Source organism: Medicago sativa, chromosome 5, assembly GCF_051527215.1.
Source record: "Medicago sativa cultivar Bolivia chromosome 5, Bolivia_mono, whole genome shotgun sequence".
NCBI lineage: Eukaryota > Viridiplantae > Streptophyta > Magnoliopsida > Fabales > Fabaceae > Medicago > Medicago sativa.
Window position 1 is genome coordinate 77,264,445 of NC_140753.1, and position 20,360 is coordinate 77,284,804.

General features: G+C 32.6%; 1 protein-coding gene and 1 pseudogene across 1 annotated transcript; both read left to right on the top strand.

The window, feature by feature from the left end:
• The first annotated feature begins 642 nt into the window (after window positions 1-642).
• LOC146925232 (transcriptional activator HAP3-like) lies at window positions 643-2,827 on the top strand. The gene has a single exon (XM_085710202.1). It carries the CDS (start codon window positions 2,105-2,107, stop codon window positions 2,663-2,665), a length of 561 nt encoding a protein of 186 aa, XP_085566328.1. The 5' UTR covers window positions 643-2,104; the 3' UTR covers window positions 2,666-2,827.
• A 5,519-nt stretch (window positions 2,828-8,346) lies between these two features.
• On the top strand, window positions 8,347-9,884 carry LOC146925233 (putative xyloglucan galactosyltransferase GT13; annotated as a pseudogene).
• Window positions 9,885-20,360: the final 10,476 nt, after the last annotated feature.

Consider the following 20,360-nt stretch of genomic DNA (forward strand, 5'->3'; position numbering starts at 1 on the left):
TTTTTTTTGGTAGTGGCCGGGGTTTGAACCCCGACCTTGCATATATTATATATTGTCCATATTAACTGAGTTAAGCTCACGAGAACAGATGTCTTTAAATAAGTGGTTAAATGTATACTGACGATATATTTTTATTCTTAATTCATTCATTTTAAAATTAATGTCATTTAAAATTTTAATACATAAATTAAAAAAATATAATAATTAGAAGAAAAGAGAATAATCTTTTAAGTAAACTATTTTTATTAACCATTTGTATGTTTTCCACTATCATAAATGTAAAGTTTTTCTTTTTCTTTTCAGAGGTCATAAATGAAAAATTGAATATAGTGTTTTGAAATATTTAAAATTGAATAGTATAATTTTTTTAAGGTCATATTTTGGAATATTGATAACTGGGGGACTGTATTGATATAACTATATTTTCAAGAACCAACTTCGATATTTACTCATTCTATAAATAAGTCGAGTTCACTAAAACCATTGTCCATTCAAGAAACAAATTAAAGATTTCAATCTTTGAGTCTTTTGTTCAAAGACGAATATCATGGCTTCTGGTGGTCCAGATCATCCTGGAGAGTCAAGTTCAAGTAAGCACTTCACTTCCAAAGATTTAAACTTGTAAAGCTTAATGTGTTTTTTTTCAATGAAAAATATAATGTGTTTTCAATTTTACAATTCAGTGCTAAAAACTCATTGAATAAAGATCATATGATTTACAACGTTTCTTCACCCCATTATGTGTGTATGTATTGATTATATTGATACTTGTAATGGTTTAGATAATTTTCTACAACATTCTTTCAAAAACAAAATTAAATTCTTAGTTTTACTATATGATAATTGATTTTTGCTAACTTTCTTTGAGTTTTTCGATTCCGTTCTCTTAACACCCGTACCCTCTTCAAATTTCATTAATAATCACAAAGTAAATTTAGTCAGGATATAAAAGTCATTGGATAAAGACCAGATGATTTACATTTTAAATTTAAAAATTGGATTAAAAAACAAGCTTCAAATGTAAGTCATTTGTTCTATCTTCATCCGACGACTATGGTCTTAATTCTCTCTCCCAAGCATGTATGTGTTTTAATTTTATTCTAGGAACAATAGTCATTGTTGGGTTTTTAACTAATGTTTTTTGAGAAAATTCATTAATGAAAAATTAAAGTGATATCACATATCCCCCAAATATGTATATATGGATCTTCTGCTTCATGAAAGAGATAGAGAGAGATAACGAAAATTGTTGTAAAAGATAGAGATGTGGAGAGGCATATCAAGACAAAGTAAGGAGCGCATCTAAATCCGGGAGAGAATCTTGAAATTTTGGTTTGAAACTATTGATCTCTCTATCTCTTTTACTCTTTGTTTGTTTGTCTCGGAGTGACCAAGAAAATAAATTTTTTTATCTTTCATTTATGTGACATTTAATATTTTGCTCTTGATATGATATATTTTTAATTTTTCGTAAATAAAAAGTTAAATTCACCCAGAAATTATACTATCTTTTTACCAAGATGGAATTGTACCTTTTGAACTGTTTTTTCTTGTTATCATGCAATATAATATACTCATGCATAATATGTTTTACATTTGATATTTATTTTCTTGTAAGTCATATCTCCTTTCTAATGTAAACCATTATACAACATAGATGTGTTGCACCGATCACGATTCAATTTCAATCAGTTTTCTTAGAAGAGTTTTACGTTACACATAATTGCGATTGTTGTACGTATCTGCCATGCACATTTTCTTTTCCCAATGTATGCGAGGTCATTTTTTGTCCTCAAGTTCTTTTTGTCCACAAGCTAGTGTGTGAGTTTTAGACTTTGCATAGTTGGAGTCTTATTGCATTACCATGCATATATACCTTTTTTTGGTATATATACCTTTTAAAAACATTTATTTCTGAAGTGTTTAATTTTCTCTCACTATCATTGGTTATACTATACTCAAACTGTTTAATGAAGTTCATGAAAAGAAACATATTAGTTAAACAAAGAGTGCTATTATAGCTAGCAAGCATTTATGTTTGGATTTTGAAAAAAATTATATAGCTGCTACTTCACGCCAATTATATATAACGACTATTGTGGTGATGTTAGAGGATGGAGTGCAAGCAGCTAGTTCGAGGGTGCAAGAAGAATTTTCAAGAGCCTTTCCCATTGCCAATGTGCATAGGTTGATGAAAAAAGCACTTCCAAAACATGCAAAGATAACCGATGAAAGCAAGGAAATTATGGTGAAATATGCAGCTGAATTCATTAGCTTTGTTACTGCTGAGGCCAACCATTATTGCAAGTTAGATTATAGGACAACAGTTACTGCTGAAGATTTGTTAATTACTATGCACAAATTGGGTTTTGATGTCTATGCTAAGTATTCCTTCCGCTACATCCAACTTTTTCGTGATCGTGCTCGTGTAGGTCAATATGCTCCCCCACCTCCACCTCCACCACCGCCGCTGCCACAGGATTTTCAAGCTCATAATTTCCCGTTGGATCCAAATTTCGTGTTTGCCGACCCAACAGAAATGGGTGCAATTTTAGGAGATGATGATGATGATGATGATAGAGAACTTGGTGGTGGTGGTGGTGGTGATGGCAACTCAAGTGATGGAAGCTTTGATGTTATGGCTTTTCTTAATAGTGATGACTAATATCATTTCCTTAAGTGATGTACATGGCGGTGTTGGAAAGAAAATGCTAGAGTTGTGACATTTGCATGAAGATTAAATAATACTAATAAAGTACAAAATGTTGTAATGAGAGTATTATTGCGAGTTTGCTAGGTTTTCTTGTTTTCGAAATTGTTGAATTAATGTCTCCCGAACAAAATGTAAGTTTCTCTATAAGCATCTATTGAGTTTTTCCTAAATTAGTTCATGCACCAATGTCGTTTTTATTTTCTTAAATAATTTTATTTACTAGCATAAGCACTTGTGAAATTATTTGAAGAAGTTTATATAAACAGTTTATAACATGTCCATAAGTTGTTTTCATCTTTTCTTTTTCATAAGCTCCCCAAGATAGTTTATATAGTTTATGAAAACAACTTATAAGTTTGACTTCATGTTATCTTTTAATTTGTTATAGATTAGAAATAGCCTAAACAAAAGCACTTATATATATGTTAAGTATTTATGCTATAAGCGCTGCATTAAGATCTGGATCATGCGTGTTTATACAATGATCTGCCACTTTCCTGGAACTTACATTAGTTACATTAGGTAACAAGTAGAAAAGTTGAATTAGATTTTAATGTCATTAAATTTAATATACATGTCTATTGAAAGATCTCCAAAGATTAAAAATTTATAGCTATACAAAAGTGGAGGAGGAAATTGAAAACCGTGTGTTGAATCCCAGCTAAGAAGAAATAACTTGCATTAATTGGTAGTATTTTGATTTGAGGATTCCATTACTACTCCTTATATATGGTGTATAAGAATACATATACTATAGTAATAGTAATGAAGTCCACAATTTCTAAGGAATGACGAGCATTTCTACTTTCGTAGTTCATTGCGTACTAATGTGAATATTGATGATTAAATTATTCATAAAGCTATCTAATAATAAATTTAACGCATTGCTTTCAACAACAAAATCCAGTAGCTTCAGTAACAAAATCCAACAACAACGCATCTCCATATACTACTATCAAATTGAGAAATGCTTAATATAGCGACTACCTTGATAGCGAACATCTCACGACTAATTCTTATTGACTACTTAAACCATGACCATCCATATGTTTTCCATGAAATCTGGAATTGTATGCTTCTCTCTTTCTTCTAGAAATTAAACACATAAGCGGTCGTAAAATTTCAAGAAAGGAGTCTCCCGATATATAGCAGGGATCTATCAAATTATCCTAAATCTTCATAATAGATTGCCGACGAAGGATAATTTGTCTGCTCGTGGTGTTATTCCTCACGTTAATCATCATTGTGTGGCGGGTTGAGGTGATATCGAGACTGTTCAACATTTGTTTATTTCATATCCGTTTTTTGAAGCATTGTGGGGCCATATTCGGTCCTGGTTAGGGATAGCTTCAGCCGAGCCTTTTCGAGTGTCAGAGCATTTTTATCAATTTGTTTACTTCGCAGGTGGCTCGCGCACTCGTCGTTCTTTTATGCAACTTATTTGGTTATGTCACGTGGATTGTGTGGAATGAAAGAAATAGTTGCGTCTTCAAAAATACAGAGAGCACCATCCATCAATTGGTAGAGAAAGTCAAATTACATTCCTTTTGGTGGATGAAGTCGTTTAGTATTTCTATTCGGCCTAATTTTCATATGTGGTGGTCGAGCCCTTTTGTTTGTTTGGGCATTGACTAACCTGTGTTTTATCTCTTTTACTTTGGCCTTGTAACTGTGTACTTTTGAGCACTCTCTAGCACACCTTGTGCTTGAGAATTCTCTTGTGTTTCTAATATATTCCACTCTTTATTGTTAAAAAAAAATTATCCTAAGAAATGTAACTAAACAAAAGTTAATGCGTTATGTTTGGTTTCCGGTCATGGTCCTAAAATTGATTCTGGTCTCTCAAATTCAATTATACTCAAAAGTTAGAGTTGGATTCTTATTCTTAGAATTGGATTCGAATACAAAACCTCTTATTAAATTGAAAGAAATCTTTTAACATGTTGTCCAAATGCTCATAGAGTTGGAGTAACCACAAAATAATAGCATACATTTAAAAGCAATATGTGGTTGCTACGTTACATCAGTACAAAGTACACATCAACGTCAACCAAGTCTTATACCAATGTAAACATCAACTATAGATGAGAAATGATATTTATACAATCATTTTTTAAAATGGTTGTACAAACATCACTTCTTAACCCTAAATATATTGGACTAAAGTCAAGTTCAAGTAAGCACTTCACTTAAAGATTTAAACTTGTAAAACATAATGTGTTTTTATAAAAAAAAAAAAAAAAAAAACATTGAATAAAGATCATATGATTTACAACGTTTCTTCACCCATTATGTGTGTATGTATTGATAATATTGATACTTGTAATGGTTTAGATAATTTTCTACAACGTTCTTTCAAAAACAAAATTAAATTCTTAGTTTATTTATTATGATAATTGATTTTGCTAACTTTCTTTGAGTTTTGGATTTCTAGTCAGGATATAAAAGTCATTGGATAAAGACTAGATGATTCACATTTTGAATTTAATTTGGATTGAAAAATAAACTTCAAATGTAAGTCATTTGCTCTATCTTCATCCGATGACTATGGTCCACCTATGGGCTTAATTCTCTCCCTCCCTCCCCCTCTCTCCCAAGCATGTATGTGTTTTAATTTTATTCTAGGAACAATAGTCAGCGTTGGGTTTTTAACTACTTATGTTTTTGAGAAAATTGATTAATGAAAAATTAAAGAGATATCGCGTATCCCCTACCTGTGGATATATGGATCTTCTGCTTCAAGAGAGAGATAGAGAGATAACGAAACTTGTTGTAAGAAATAGAGATGTGGAGAGGCATATCGAGACAAAGTAAGGAGCGCATTTAAACCTTAGGAGCGAATCTTGAAATTTTGGTTTGAAACTGTTGATCTCTCTATCTTTTTCACTCTTTGTTTGTTTGTCTCGGAGTGATCGAGAGAAGAAATTTTTTTATCTTTCATTTATGTTACATTTAAATTTTGCTTTTGATATGATATGATATATTTTTAACCTAACAACTTTGACATATTTTATGAATTGAGTCAGGACTTGTGGTCAATATCCACTGCTAGTTATTTTTTAATTGTTATGTAAAGGAAGGTTTATGTGTCAACTTTATCCACTATTAAAAAAAATTAGGTAATTTCGTGAATATAATTTTCCATAAAAACATTTGCTAAAATATTTTTTTCTATCTTAATTATTATTTTCTTTTTTGGAAAAATTGAATGATAAATAGACTAATTAAACAAGAATTTTGATGAATTCATTGGCCTTTTAAAAAAAAAGCTGATGAATTTAAAGACGCCCTTTAAAAATGAATTTAATTTTTTAGCAAAAAAAAATTACTTTAGATAGATATTTTTTTAAGAAGAACTTTATGTAGAATTACTTTTTTTTTAAGAAGCAGAACTTTTTTTATTTAAAAAGTAATTTTTAAAAAAATTAATTTATTTAAAAAAATTACTTTTTTTATTTAGAATTACTTTATAATATAATGCCTTTGTTACATATATAATAGTAAAAAAAATTATTAATTCATTGAATAACTAATATATCTAATAAATATATATCATTTGAATTCTCCTAAAAAATTTAATTTTAATTAGGCTTAATTTTACTTTTGATCCCCTCATTTTCTACACTCACTAAAACAATCCTTCCATTTTGAAATTAAAATTTTCTTTCTCAAGTACTATTATATTCAGAGTTAAATATTATAGCTCAGTTGGCAGGGAGATACATTGTTACATGCAGGGGTCGGGGTTCGAATCCCAGACTCCCCACTTATTTACCTTAAGAAAGGTAAATTTTAACCAATAGACTAGTAGACCAAAAAAAATTACCTTAAGAAAGGTAAATTTTAACCAATAACCTTAAGAAAGGTAAATTTTAACCAATAGACTAGTAGACCAAAAAAAAAAAAAATATATGATTTAAGTCCTCCTAAATATATCAACTTTCACTTTTAGTCCTAAATTTTTGTGTTCAATTTTAGGCGCGGTTTCTTCTTCTTCTCTTATTTAATTTTTTACACTAGTTTACATTTCATATTTCAAACGAAAATCAAGCTTCGATCTTTTTTTTTTTTGGGTTTTTCTATCATGTGTAAATTTGCACATGCATGTTAAGAAATTTAAAATGGTAACATTGTCTTGGAACTTGTGTATTCCATATTAAATTGATAACTTTTTAATAAATAATTGATGTTTTTCAATGAAAAATTACTACTTTTAGTTTCCTTAACATGTGCAATATTACACATGTTAGACAAACTCTTTTTTTTGAGTTAAGATCCTCTCCATTTATTATTCTCTTCATTTCATCCATTTGGAGAGATATAGACACAAAAAAATTTCGAAAACTAAAAAGTAATTAATGATGGTGGGACTCACTTAATAGTAGGACTCACTATCTATTTTATGTGTCTATCTTTCTCCAAATTGCATACTTCATTTATTATACCAAATGGAGAGGATCTTTACCCCTTTTTTTTGCTCAATACTCAACATTGATTCTCGAGAAATGATATTTGTACAACCTTTTGTGACAACCTTTAGATAACTTTCTCTCTCATACTCACATTATATTCTTACTCTCTCTCTTCTTTTTTCTCTCTCCATTGTTTTTGACCAATAAGAAAAAAGAAAAGGGAGGTTATATTCTTACTCTCTCTCTTCCTTTTTCTCTCTCCATTGTTTTTGCCCAATAAGAAAAAAGAAAAGGGAGGTTGTCATCAAAGTTGTTAGCAAATAGTTGTTCAAATATCATTGCTCTTGTTTCTCAGTTGTTTCTTAAGTTTGTTCTCTCTTTCTCTTTGTTTGTTCTTATTTATTTTTGTTGTAATGCTAGTTATGAACCTCTTGTCATTGTTGTCATGCATCTAGTGTTGTCCTTCCAATACTTGTAGAAATATGATGAGCGTCATTCCAAATGACATCATTACGTGTAGCCCAAATATGCCAAAGAAGTAAAGTCATTCGACCAACAATGTCTCGACTTTCCGAACAACATATGTCAAAAACAAAATAGGACAAACTGCTCTCATGGTTCCAACTTGTGTTTGTAGCACAGTTGAAACTCTTGCCCAATTGAAAAGAGAAAATTTAAAGAGACAAAAAATTGAAGAAAAAATAGAGAGACTAAAATTAAAAGTTGGTATATTTAGAAGAACTAAAAACATATTTAACCCTAATAATTATTTTAATTTTGATCTCAACTTAAAAGAACAATCATCTTCTATTCCTCAAAAAAAAAAAAAAAAGAACAATCATCTTCTAATAATTTTTTCAATGACTAAATATTATTTTTTATTATGCCAACAACTAATTCTTATTCTCTTTTCCTTTTAAACAAAAAAGAATATTCGTTAGTCAATTTTCTTTTTACAATTTAGTAATATTTTTAAGGGTAAAAATATTTTCCCTATTTTTGTTTTTATAACTTTCCTTTAATGAGATCATTCATTTAACACAAAATCAGTAAAAAAAAAAAAAAAAATTGACTCGATTTTTCTTATACAATAATAATCCCCCCTCTCTCTCTCTCTCTCTCTCTCTCTCTCCTCCCATTCCAAAATCACCAGAAGAAAAAAAAAAAAAAAAAAAAAACACTCTTAACCATATTCAATCTGAAATCGACCAAAAAGAGAAGATGGACATGCAAATGTTGATGAAGTATTTGGTTCAATTCCGGTATGTGTTTCTCATCACATCCTCTATTTTTTTTGTCTCACTACTTCTTCTAGATTATTACCAAGAGATATTCACTGCACCCTCAACTTTTTCTACCATTAATATTGGTGAAACTATTTGTTGTGGTACTAATCACCAAAATAATGTAATCAATGAAGCCACATCAAATGATGAAGGGAATAGGAGAACAAATATTATTAATTCCCCTCCTTTGATTAAAGAGAATGTTGATGAAGTATTTAAAAAGTTACCGCCAAAAATTATGGATCCTTGTTTAGGTCAATATATCTATGTTTATGATCTTCCTGCTAGATTCAATGAGGATTTGTTGAAAGGATGCCACTCTCTACAGAAGTGGGAAGATATGTGTGTTTACCTATCAAACTTTGGTGTAGGACCTAAGATTATTGAGAAATCAAAGAAAAGTTGGTATGCAACAAATCAATTTTCCCTTGAAGTGATTTTCCACAACATAATGAAACATTACAAGTGTTTAACCAATGATTCATCCTTGGCTTCAGCTATATATGTACCATTCTATGCTGGTCTTGATGCAGGTAAATATCTTTGGAAATTTAATATTTCCATGAGAGATCAATCACCAAATGAATTGGTGAAATGGTTAACACAACAATCTCAGTGGAAAAGAATGCATGGTAAAGATCATTTCATGGTTGGTGGAAGAATTGGTTGTGATTTTAGAAGAGGACGTAATTTGGATCATAATTGGGGAACAAAACTAATGTTCTTGCCAGAAGTAACATGTCAGTTTTGTTAATAGAATCATGTAAAGGTTTATATGACAATGAATTTCCAATTCCATATCCAACTTATTTTCATCCTACAAATGATGATGAGATTTTTAATTGGCAAAGGAAAATGAGAGATAGGAAGAGGGATTATTTGTTTACATTTGTTGGTTCTCCAAGGCCTAATTCAACATCTTCTATTAGAAATGAGTTAATCAAACATTGTGAATCGTCTAAGAGTTGCAAATTTGTTAGATGTTATCATGGTTCTAGTAAGAAAAAAAGTTGCCGCGATCCTGTTCAAGTTATGGATAATTTTCAGAATTCGGTTTTTTGTTTACAACCGGTAGGGGATTCTTTTACTAGAAGATCTATTTTTGATTCAATTTTGGCAGGTTGTATTCCTGTTTTCTTTCATCCACTATCAGCATACAAACAATATTTGTGGCATTTTCCTAAAAATGGTTCTAGTTACTCTGTGTTCATACCTGAAATCGATGTCAAAGAGGGAAAAGTGATGATTAACGAGACATTGTTCAATGTTTCAAAAAGTGAAGTGTTGGCAATGAGAGAAGAGGTGATAAGACTCATTCCGAGGATTGTGTATCGTTATCCAGGTTCTAGATTAGAGACAATTGAAGATGCTTTTGATATAGCTGTTAAGGGAGTTCTTGGAAGAATTGAAGCAATGAGAAGACAAATTACAAATGTAAACGATTCTTACCATCTAAAAGTTGTCGCCCATTAACAATTTGCATTTTCTTGTGTTATTTGATTTGAGATTAGGCATAGTCTGTTTGTATTTCCCCAAACAATTTTGTTTGTTTAATTAAGATTCATATAGTCAATTTTATTTGATTTTTGATCTTATGTGTTTTAGTCTTACATCAACTATAAATGAAAACTACATAAGAGGGATGACTTGTATACTCAACATTTTAAGATTTTGCATATAGATCTAGTATATATCCAGATCTCTTGGTAGGGTTAGTTATTGGCCTACTGTTGTTTTTTCGGTCGATGCTCCTCCGACCTCTAATGATACTTTTACAATAAATCTGTTAATTATCAACAGTTTATTAAACACTGATCTAATACGCAGCTATGTAACTAATGACTCTTGCATAGCGAATAAAGCATATCTGATATCTAATTTGTAGGAATTATTTATCATTTGATTTCAAGTATAATTTATGTTCTCTGGGCAGTAAGGTATTTTTTTGATAATCCTCTTGCAATTCATTCCCTGAAAATTAGACAATAAAATTGAAAAATGTCTCTCTTCAGAACCACAAACAAGCATGACCTTCAGAGATTCTACACTAATGAATACAAAAGCAAGTTATCTTATTGCTTTTACATCATCATCAGAAACATGTATACAAAGAAATCAAAGCTTACCACAAAATTTAAAGCAAACGACAGAAACTATGTATGCATCTTTCAATTTCAAACTACCGTCGCATCTTCGGACACTGAACATACGGACCACTTCTGAAGGCTTTAGTACGATATAGAACCAAATAGCTCAGCCAATTATGTGCCCATAACACTAAGAAATTACACAAATACTAGGACCAATAGACCATCTAAAATCAGAGGGAAGAAAATTACACCCTGAAGATTGCGTAATTTTACAAACTAGAGGTCTAAAAATGTATTTATCAAAATATTTTGTAATCAAGAGTTTTTTAGACAAAATATGAGAACTATTTTAATCAAAAATATAAGATTTTCTATTTGACTTTATAATTGTAATAAAATATTGTTTCTGGTGACCCAACACGAGATATTTTTCTCTGTCAACTGTTATTATACGATAATGTTCTTATATATGAGTCCAAGAGGTGTCTCTTTAACTTTGTAAATTCAAGATATGTTGATTTAAATCCTAATTGAAACCTTTGTTGATAACAAATTTCAGTTCAATGGTAAAAGTTTAAATTAACCTTAACGTAACGTACACTTTTAATATATGAGTACATACGTGATGTTATTACAAATTATTGTATTTGATTTCAAGGAAGACGCTTAAAAGGAACTCTTATCCTCAAACCAAGATCCTAATTGTTAAACTTTGAAAGGAGATTTCTTTATAATGAAATGAGTATGTGACAAGTATGGTGAAGCATGGTAAATGAGAATTTTATGTTTGAATCGGGTAGCAAGCAAATCATTAAGCAAATTATTGTATTTGATTTTCTTAATACTGATGACTGAGATCACTTCTTTGATAATATAAGTGAGGTCGAGTATTGGAAAGAGAATGCTAGAGTTGTGAGATTTGCCTGGAGTTCAAATAATATATATAGTACACAATATTGTGATGCATGTACCATTGTGAATTTGCTAGGTTTTCATGCCTTCGAAAAAACTACTAATAAAGAGTGTTACATTTTGGAAAAACAAATTTTGAACATAGAGATCTACATTCTTTAAAATTTAATTTGAAATTAATCTATTAGCAAACGTTCGAACACCACACCAAAGTTCTCTTTAGTTGAGAAGAAGAGGAATAAATTATACAAGTCAGTATTATATATAAAAAGTAACGCAATTAGTCCTATACATGAATTTCTCTAGAAGCTCCATCTATCCATTCTCGATTTCCCTTCATGCAAGCCATTTGCCATAACTATAGAAAACTCTGCTCTTCCCCAACAAGGATCTCTCGAATAATATTTTTTTAGATCAACAAAACATTACATTAGCACTTTTTAATAAAATAAACAATTATGATAAAACTAAATATTTTAATACATTATTACGTCTTAACTAACGACATGAAATGATTTATGACCACAAATCAAATAAAGAAAAACAAGTTTTCAATCATATTTATGGACAGAACTTGTAATATCCCGCGTGTCAGTGTCGGAATAGTACTGTCGATCGCGCCATAAGATTAATAAAAAGGAAAGTAAGTTTATGGAGAATATTTTTAAGTGATGACAGTCAGATACGGGCTAAGCCTCAGAGTCGTATTTAAAACGCTTAAGACAAGAGGTATTTTGGTAATTTCATGTCAAGGGAGTATTTAATTAATTTGGGGCCAAAAATATCTCATTTCACTCATTCTTTCTCTCTCTAAGCTTGGCAAAACTTTCTCTCCTCCTTCTCTCTTCATTCTCACGCCATTCTTTCCTCCTTCCTTCCACAAATCTTTCCAAAGCTTCTTCCTTTCATGGCAAGCTTCTAAGTTAAGTTCCCTCATGATCTTTTGAGCTTAATAAGACTTAGATTTTGTTTTATCCCTCTCTATTTCTCCTCTCAAGAAAAGATTCAACCTAGGGTTTGGTCTTGAACTAGAAGATAGGGATTTAGATTGTTGGTTGGGAGCTTATGTTGATTATGCTTCATGGGTTTTGGTTTGAATATCTTTTTCATCTTTCTAGAAACTCATTTCCCCTTTTCTCTTCAAATCATCAATTCCTTCAAGTTTGTTTAAGAAGAGGAGTCAAGCAAGGATGCTAGCAACTTAGTAAGCAAGGAACAACTATGGATTGATTAGAGGTTTTGGTGGTTGATTGAATCAAGGAGCTAGGGTTTATTATTGGATAAGTGGAAGCTTGAGTTGGTTAGGTTATGGCTTCAAGTTTGATTTAAGAATGGTTTTTCTATGGTCAAGAACAAAGGTGTCTTAGTTTGCAAGAAGGATTATCAAAATGGAAGTGGTTTGAACAAAGGGAGTAAAAGGATCAAGCTAGGGTTGGAAGATGGAAAGTGGTGATTGATGCTTGTAAGCTTGGGGATCAAATGCAAATCATTAGGTGAGTTCCTTAGATAGCTTACCACCCTTGGTTTATGTGTTTCATTCAAGTAAGAAAACTATATGAATTCTAAGATTTTAAGTGTAAGTTAGTTGCCCCTTTTCTTGCCATGCTTGCTATACTTGTATGTACTTGTTCCATGACTGTTTTTATAGGTTTCTAATGATCCTAAGGGTCATATAACACTTGGAGATGCTTGGTTTGAGGTTTTTAAGTCAAAAATATCAATTTTGAAGTTGTTGGACTGTCACAGCTCGCCACGGCGAGTAAACTGCTCGCAAGGCGAGCTAGAAGGTCGAACAGGGGGTCCTGCTCGCCCCCAACTCGCCATGGCGAGTAAGAGCTCGCCCCCCAGTAATTTTACTCGCCTAGGAGAGCAACACAGTGGGGGAACCCATTGTTTTGTTCGCCTCAGGTCGTTTCGGCATTTCGCGAGCGGTTTTTCTTGTGCAGTCTTTTTAAGAGAAATAAACCCCTCAAACCAAGATCCTAATTGTTAAACTTTGAAAGGAGATTTCTTTATAATGAAATGAGTATGTGACAAGTATGGTGAAGCATGGTAAATGAGAATTTTATGTTTGAATCGGGTAGCAAGCAAATCATTAAGCAAAGGAAAACTAGAACCTCGACATAGTCGTCGAGAACTAGCAAGTTAGTATGAATTCCTAGAATGATAGTATGCGAATTATATATTTGCACATGAACAAGAATAAGTTAGTAAGCATGATAAATGTGGGTTGATTAGTCAATCACTCCACCATGATTAGGTATGTATATGAACAAGTAAGAGTTTACCACTAATCGGTTCGATTAAGGTTCCGAGGTAAACGATCAAGTATGTACATGTGTAATTTATGTATACGACAAGACCATGACTAATAAGTAGGTGGCATGTCTCTTGCTATCCACATCAGGGGGATACAAGAGGTTCTCAATCTAAGGGGAACGATTCAAGCCGTAAGGGACCCGCATGTCACTGAAATAAGCAAGACGTAGGTGCTCGTGTCTCTTGTTATCCACGCTAGGGGGATACGGGAGGTTCTCGACCTAAGGGGAACGGTTTAAGCCGCAAGGGACCCGCACGACACCGAGGGAGTCCGATGTACGTACATCGGTCATGTATGGGATTGTTCTCGGGGTTACTCCACCCGGGACTATCCGTAAAATGAACCAAGATAATAATGTTTGTTCAACGCTAACATAATGAATAATGAACTTAGACGCGATTATGTATGATATGTTTATGATCATGTATGTTTATGTTAAGTACAAGTTATGATTAGGACAAGTAAAGAATGTGAAGCCGATGACGTTCTTAGGTTTCCCTAATCGTCCGGCTTAGGATGGTGTCATGAATATGTTACTCGAAGACTTCGATGCGTTTACCGTATCTTGGCATAGTGGTCTTAGGTTCCCTTGACCGCCATGACATGTATGATAGTAAGCCTATAACAAGTAAGATGAATTATGACGGCCCTAGTACGCACCACCGTCTAAGCATGCCAGTCCCCACACACATATAATCAACCGTCAGGTTGTAAATTAGACACGTGGTGACCGTAGGTTTTCCCCCGTTGTTGCCTATAGCCTAGGTTTAGGTGGAACTCACTGAGACATTATGTCTCATCCCAATCCTTATTTTGTTTCAGATATCAGGTTGGTTTAGCAAGCTAGTAGCTGAATGGATGATGCGACAAGTGTTCATTTGTACCGCTGCAGGATGTATGGATATAAAATTATTAAGAGTTGAGTAGTATTTATGTTGTACAAACACATTTGTTGTATAAAATTATTCATTCGAAGTTTTAATGTTGTAAATTTTTAATGTATCCAATACTAAACTAACGCACATGCTAGACTTTCTAGATACGTCTAGTATGGGTGTTACAGAACTCATTTCACGTCGTTAGTTAAAATGTGGCAATATATTAAATTATTTAATTTTATCATTAGTTGTTTATTTTATTAAAAGGTTTTTTTGTACTGTTTTGTTGATGTAAAAATATATTCTTAGAGAGATCATGATATTGGAGAGGAGCTCAATTTTCCATATTTATGGCAAATGACTCACATGAAGAGCAATGGAGAATGGGTAGACGGGGGTTCTTCAGAAATTCATCTATGGGACTTATTGTATTATTTACTAATTATAACTTTGGTTAATTTGATATTTTTCATTATAACTTATAATTATGATTTGTGTTTCCTTTAATAGTTGAAAGTTCAAAAAGTTTCTTGAGATATATTTCAAGATATAGATGAAGATGTTGACGAAGATCTAATTATCTTTATTTTTTTTCCGTTTAGGTCCTTTATCTCTCTTAAAAGCACATATACATCTTTTTCCTCATTTTTATTAAAAATGAAAAAAATTCAGAAATATGATGAAGATGTTCATCATCTTCATCTTCTTCCTTTGAATCTTCATCATCTTCTTTAAATAAAAAAATCTACTAAAATATATCTTCAAATATCATGAATTAATGTTATATTCACCTCAAATCTTCTTTTAAACACAAAAAACAAAACCTTAATTTCACAAATGTTGCAAGGTGGATGGTGGAGGCTTAGTCAATGGCGAAAGGGCTAGGCTTTACGAAAGTTAAGATTGTTCTGGAAGCAACAAAATTGATGTGCAAAGCTGCTCTCAATTTTGGGATTATTTTTATTCCGGGTTTGAATATTGAGTTAGAAAATAATAATAATAATAATAATAATAATAATAATAATAATAATAATAATAATAATAATAATAATAATAATAATAATAATAATAATAACAATAATAATAATAATAATAATAATAATAATAATAATAATAATAATAATAATAATAATAATATACGGCGTGACAATTTATATAACTAAATCTTTTTTTATTTGTGATGAAACTAAATCTCTTTCTCTATAGGGTTTTGATTTTTGTGTTTAAAAGAAGATTTGAGGTGAACATAACTAGGGATGGCAAAGCGGACCGGCCCGCCTCATTTAGGCCCGCCCTGTCTATGCCCGCTAAAAATGAGACGAGACGAGCCGAGTTAAATTTAGTGACCGAGTCCAAAATCTCAACCCGCCCCATTTACCGGCGAACTTGCGAGTTGGCGGGCCGGCCCGCCAAACAAAAAAAATGATTTTTTTTACAACTTAATTGTTAAAAAAAAAAAAACTAAGTTGGTTTTATCATAAAAATATATAAAAGAATAGGTAGCAAATAAATTTGTGAAAAACAAGATAATTAACAAATTGTCGAATTCAACATTATAATTAATCCAAAAGGATAAAATAAGTCTCAAAATAAATAAACTCAACAACCAAGATAAATCCAAAAGCACAAAATAAGTCCCAAAATAAATCCAACAACAAAAATAAATCCAAAAGCATAAAATAATTCTCAAAATAAAATAAACAACCAAGATAAATCCAAAAGCATAAAATAAGTCTCAAAATAATCGTAGCAACAATATAATTCTTCTACTAAATCAATCAACTCCTGTACACCAAAAAAAAAATCGACTCCAAGTCAATCATCATCCAAGTTATGAATATATGGTGCTCCTCCTCCTCCTCCTGTTGTCGACATAACATAATTGTTTCCAACGAGTTAAGCGGGCCGGCCCACCCCGCACCGTGCCCGCTCCATTTTTCAACGAGGCGAGACGAGCCGAGTCAACTATAAAAAGCGAGTTCAAAACTTCGACTCAGCCCGCCAAAAATAGTGAGCCAAACGGGCCGGGTCGGCGGGTCAAGCCCGTTTTTCCACCCCTAAACATAACATTAATTCATGATATTTGAAGATATAATTTAGTAGATTTTTTTTACTAAAAATGACATTAGTTAGTCATCAACTTATAAGAGTAGTAAGGAGGTATGGTTTAGAAAGGAAGAAGTCCACGAATTTAGCAATGAAATTAAGGAAGAACTAATTGCAATTAAATCAAAATGATTATAATTAAGGGACGTAGAAAGAGAGAAGTTTCATGATTATACTGATTCAAATTTAACTTGGTCAATCATCCATTTAACGTGGGAGTAAGTTGCATGATTATAGGCATGTGAAATGTTGTTGCTCCTAATAATAAGAAAGTCACTTATGGGTGCTTCACCGGTTTAGCATCACATTAAATAAGCACCTCATTGTGAAGTATAATACACGGGTGGCTATAGAAGCATTCTCTCTCTTCATTTTTCGCGGGTCTCATTTAATAAATCTTAATAAAATAAATAAATTTTGTTGTAATGTAATGATATAAAATTATTTGTGGGACCTATTTAATAATTTTTTGAGGTGCTGGGTTGAAGAAAATGTGTGCTTACTAATTAAGAATCACGGTAAAATAAGTATTGTAGACATAGGGGACCCATTTAAGCACCCAATTTCGGGTGCTCTGTTGTGGATGGTATATGGCACGCACCCAATTAAAAGCAAATAAACTTTGAGAACAGTTCAGGTACACAAATAAAATACAGCATAGAATTTTTTTTATCAAGTAATCTAGTGGCTGGAGGTCACACATTTTAAATGTGGATGAGTGAGAAGTCTAGGATTTGAACTCGATCCATACATATATTATGCAATGTCTCTATCAACTGAGTTAAACTTACGGGAAGCACATAGATAACACCAAATAAAATATATAGATAGCACATAGATAGCACCTAATAAATAGAACAGATAAACCTTAAACTATACTCCAGGTACACAAAATATTTTTAACTTATTTAAAGATAAAATGAGTTCTTGAATATATAACAAATAAAAAAAATTCTAAAAATGACATATATTTTTTTTTTTTGGTACAAAAGAGGGCCAAAGGCCCAGCAAGAAACTAAACAACTAATTGAACATGCTAGGAAAACAAGTCCCAGAAAGATCATCAAAAAGAAACCTATGGAGCTCACTAGGTGGAGACTCCAATCTAGTAACAACAAAAGAGTCTAAAGAAAGGCTAAAGGTCGCCAACCAATCTGCACAACGATTACCCTCCCTCCAAGTATGACGAAACTGAACATGCCAATCTAAAGCCAAAAGGTTACGAATACGCCGTGCCAACGTGGGAATGGCTCCACTAAAGTTACAACTACCAGTAACCATATCAATAAGAGTTTTAGAGTCGCTTTCCACAATGAGTTGTGGAATCTGTTCTCGCCAAGCCATATCCAAACCAAGGTACATGCCCCACAATTCAGCATGAAGCGCGTCACACACTCCAACCTTTTTAATGTAGCCTTTTAACCACCTTCCATCTGAGCTGCGAAAAAGGTCACCACACCCTGAATTTTCTCCACCACCTTTGCAAGCACCATCACTATTGAGTTTTATCCAACCTTCAGGGGGTTTATCCCAACCCACGTAGATCGTCTCTTTCCGCTGAAGATTGCGATGAGACGGAAGGGTTGAACAAAGGTCTATCTGTCTAGTAAAGTCTTGGATCACCATGACAGGGTTGTTTGGCAGGTGAAAATCATTTTCAAAGATAGCTTTATTTCTCCACGTCCATAAGAACCAACAAGATGTCATGAAAATTGTCTTCCAGTTCTTAGTAGTTGCACATATGCCATGCTTGCCGAGGTTGTTGAAAATCCAGTCCCTGCAATCAAAAGTAAAGAAATCAGTCATGAAATGGGATGGAACTAGGCGGAGCCATACCTGAGTTGCATAGGCACAATCCAGGAGCACATGAATGGTAGTCTCATCTGCTGTCCCACATCTAGAACAAATTGGAGATATGCCGACTCCCCACTTGCTTCTACGAAAAATTGGTAAGGATGCGCTCATGAGCTGCAAGCCAGATAAAAGTTTGAATACGATGAGGTCCTTTCCATTCCCACAAAGAATTCCAATCTCCTTCCAAGGCATGAATATCTCCATGTTGCAATCTATAAGCACTTTGAATGGAAAACTGATGAGTATTAGTTCCTTCCCATCCCATAACATCAGGCCCATCTGCATCAATTGGGGTTGGTAAAGCAACCACTTGGTTCACAATATTAGTTGGTAAATTTTCATGCAAAAAAGTTAGGTTCCACTCTCCCTCGGCATTCAAAACATCTCGCACAGAAATGGTAGTATCAATGAAATTCTGGGAAGCTGATGGGAGGAGCTCGCTCTTGTTAGGGACCCACTTATCAAGCCAAAAATTTGTAAGTCTTCCATCCCCTATTTTCCAAAAAATATGGCGTTGAAAATCATTCCAAACTCCAACCAAAGCTTTCCATAGGGGGGAATCATAAGGTTGTGAGTTGCAAGAAACCATAAAATCATTATTTCTACCATACTTGCTGATAAGAACTCTGCACCATAGCTCATCCGGATTTTTTATGAGATTCCATATCATCTTCATCAAGAAAGCCTCATTCATACGATGTGGTCTCTTAAACCCCAATCCACCATCACATTTAGGCTGGCAACACACATCCCAATTCACCAAATGTACTTTACGACCCTGATCCGTGTCCCCCCATAGGAAACCACGTTGAATTTTCTCAATCTCATCACAAATAGTTTTGGGAAGCTTAGTGTAACACCTCGTTTTCCCAACGAAAAAATTTCTTAAATAAAATCAGAGTTTTTCATCATAAAACGGAATGTCACGTTTCTTAAAAAACGTAAATGGAATAATAATTTATCCTTCAAAAATATAACAACATAATCTTTAAAACTTCGCAGCGGAATAGTTTGACAACTTAAATAATCTTTGGCACAAGGGCCTCAATATAAAATTTCATAAAACTTAGTTCAACATCAATTCTTGAAAGATTCATAAAGTAATACGTAAGGAACAGAAAGTAAAGACATAATCGCATCCCCTTACGTATCAGAGCACCTAAGACACACTTGTGAGGAGTCCACTCACGACCGCAACTAATCCTGGTTACCTGCAAGTTACCCATACGAAGAGCAACATTTCCAAGCAGAGGGGTGAGATTTCTCAAACAATAATATTAAGCATATAAATCATATAAAGTACATTCAACAACTTAAACATCTTATAATTCATTAATCATATCTAATAACTTAAACTTCCTTAACTAGTGTCATTATCCTTCCTACATTAGTCATATACTTCATCAAGTAATCTCAATTATTATTCATAAAACATCTTATCTTAAATCATGATCATAAGCATCAATATCTAACACCAAATATAATCGTAAGCATCATCATATAATTCACATAAGTATCATTATCAAAACATAGCATTTATCGAAAACAACTTCATAATCAAGTTCATAATCAACTTCATAAACAAACATCATCATTAAATCATAATCATCAAATCACAATCAAACTTCATAATCAAACCTCACTTAACTCGACAATGCGACTCAACTCGACTATGTGACTCTTAACATCTCAAATCATCTTAGCATCTTGACAACTTAACAACTTGACAACTCGACAACTTCACATCTTAAATCATCTTAAAACTTCTTGATATGCAAATGCATGTGGT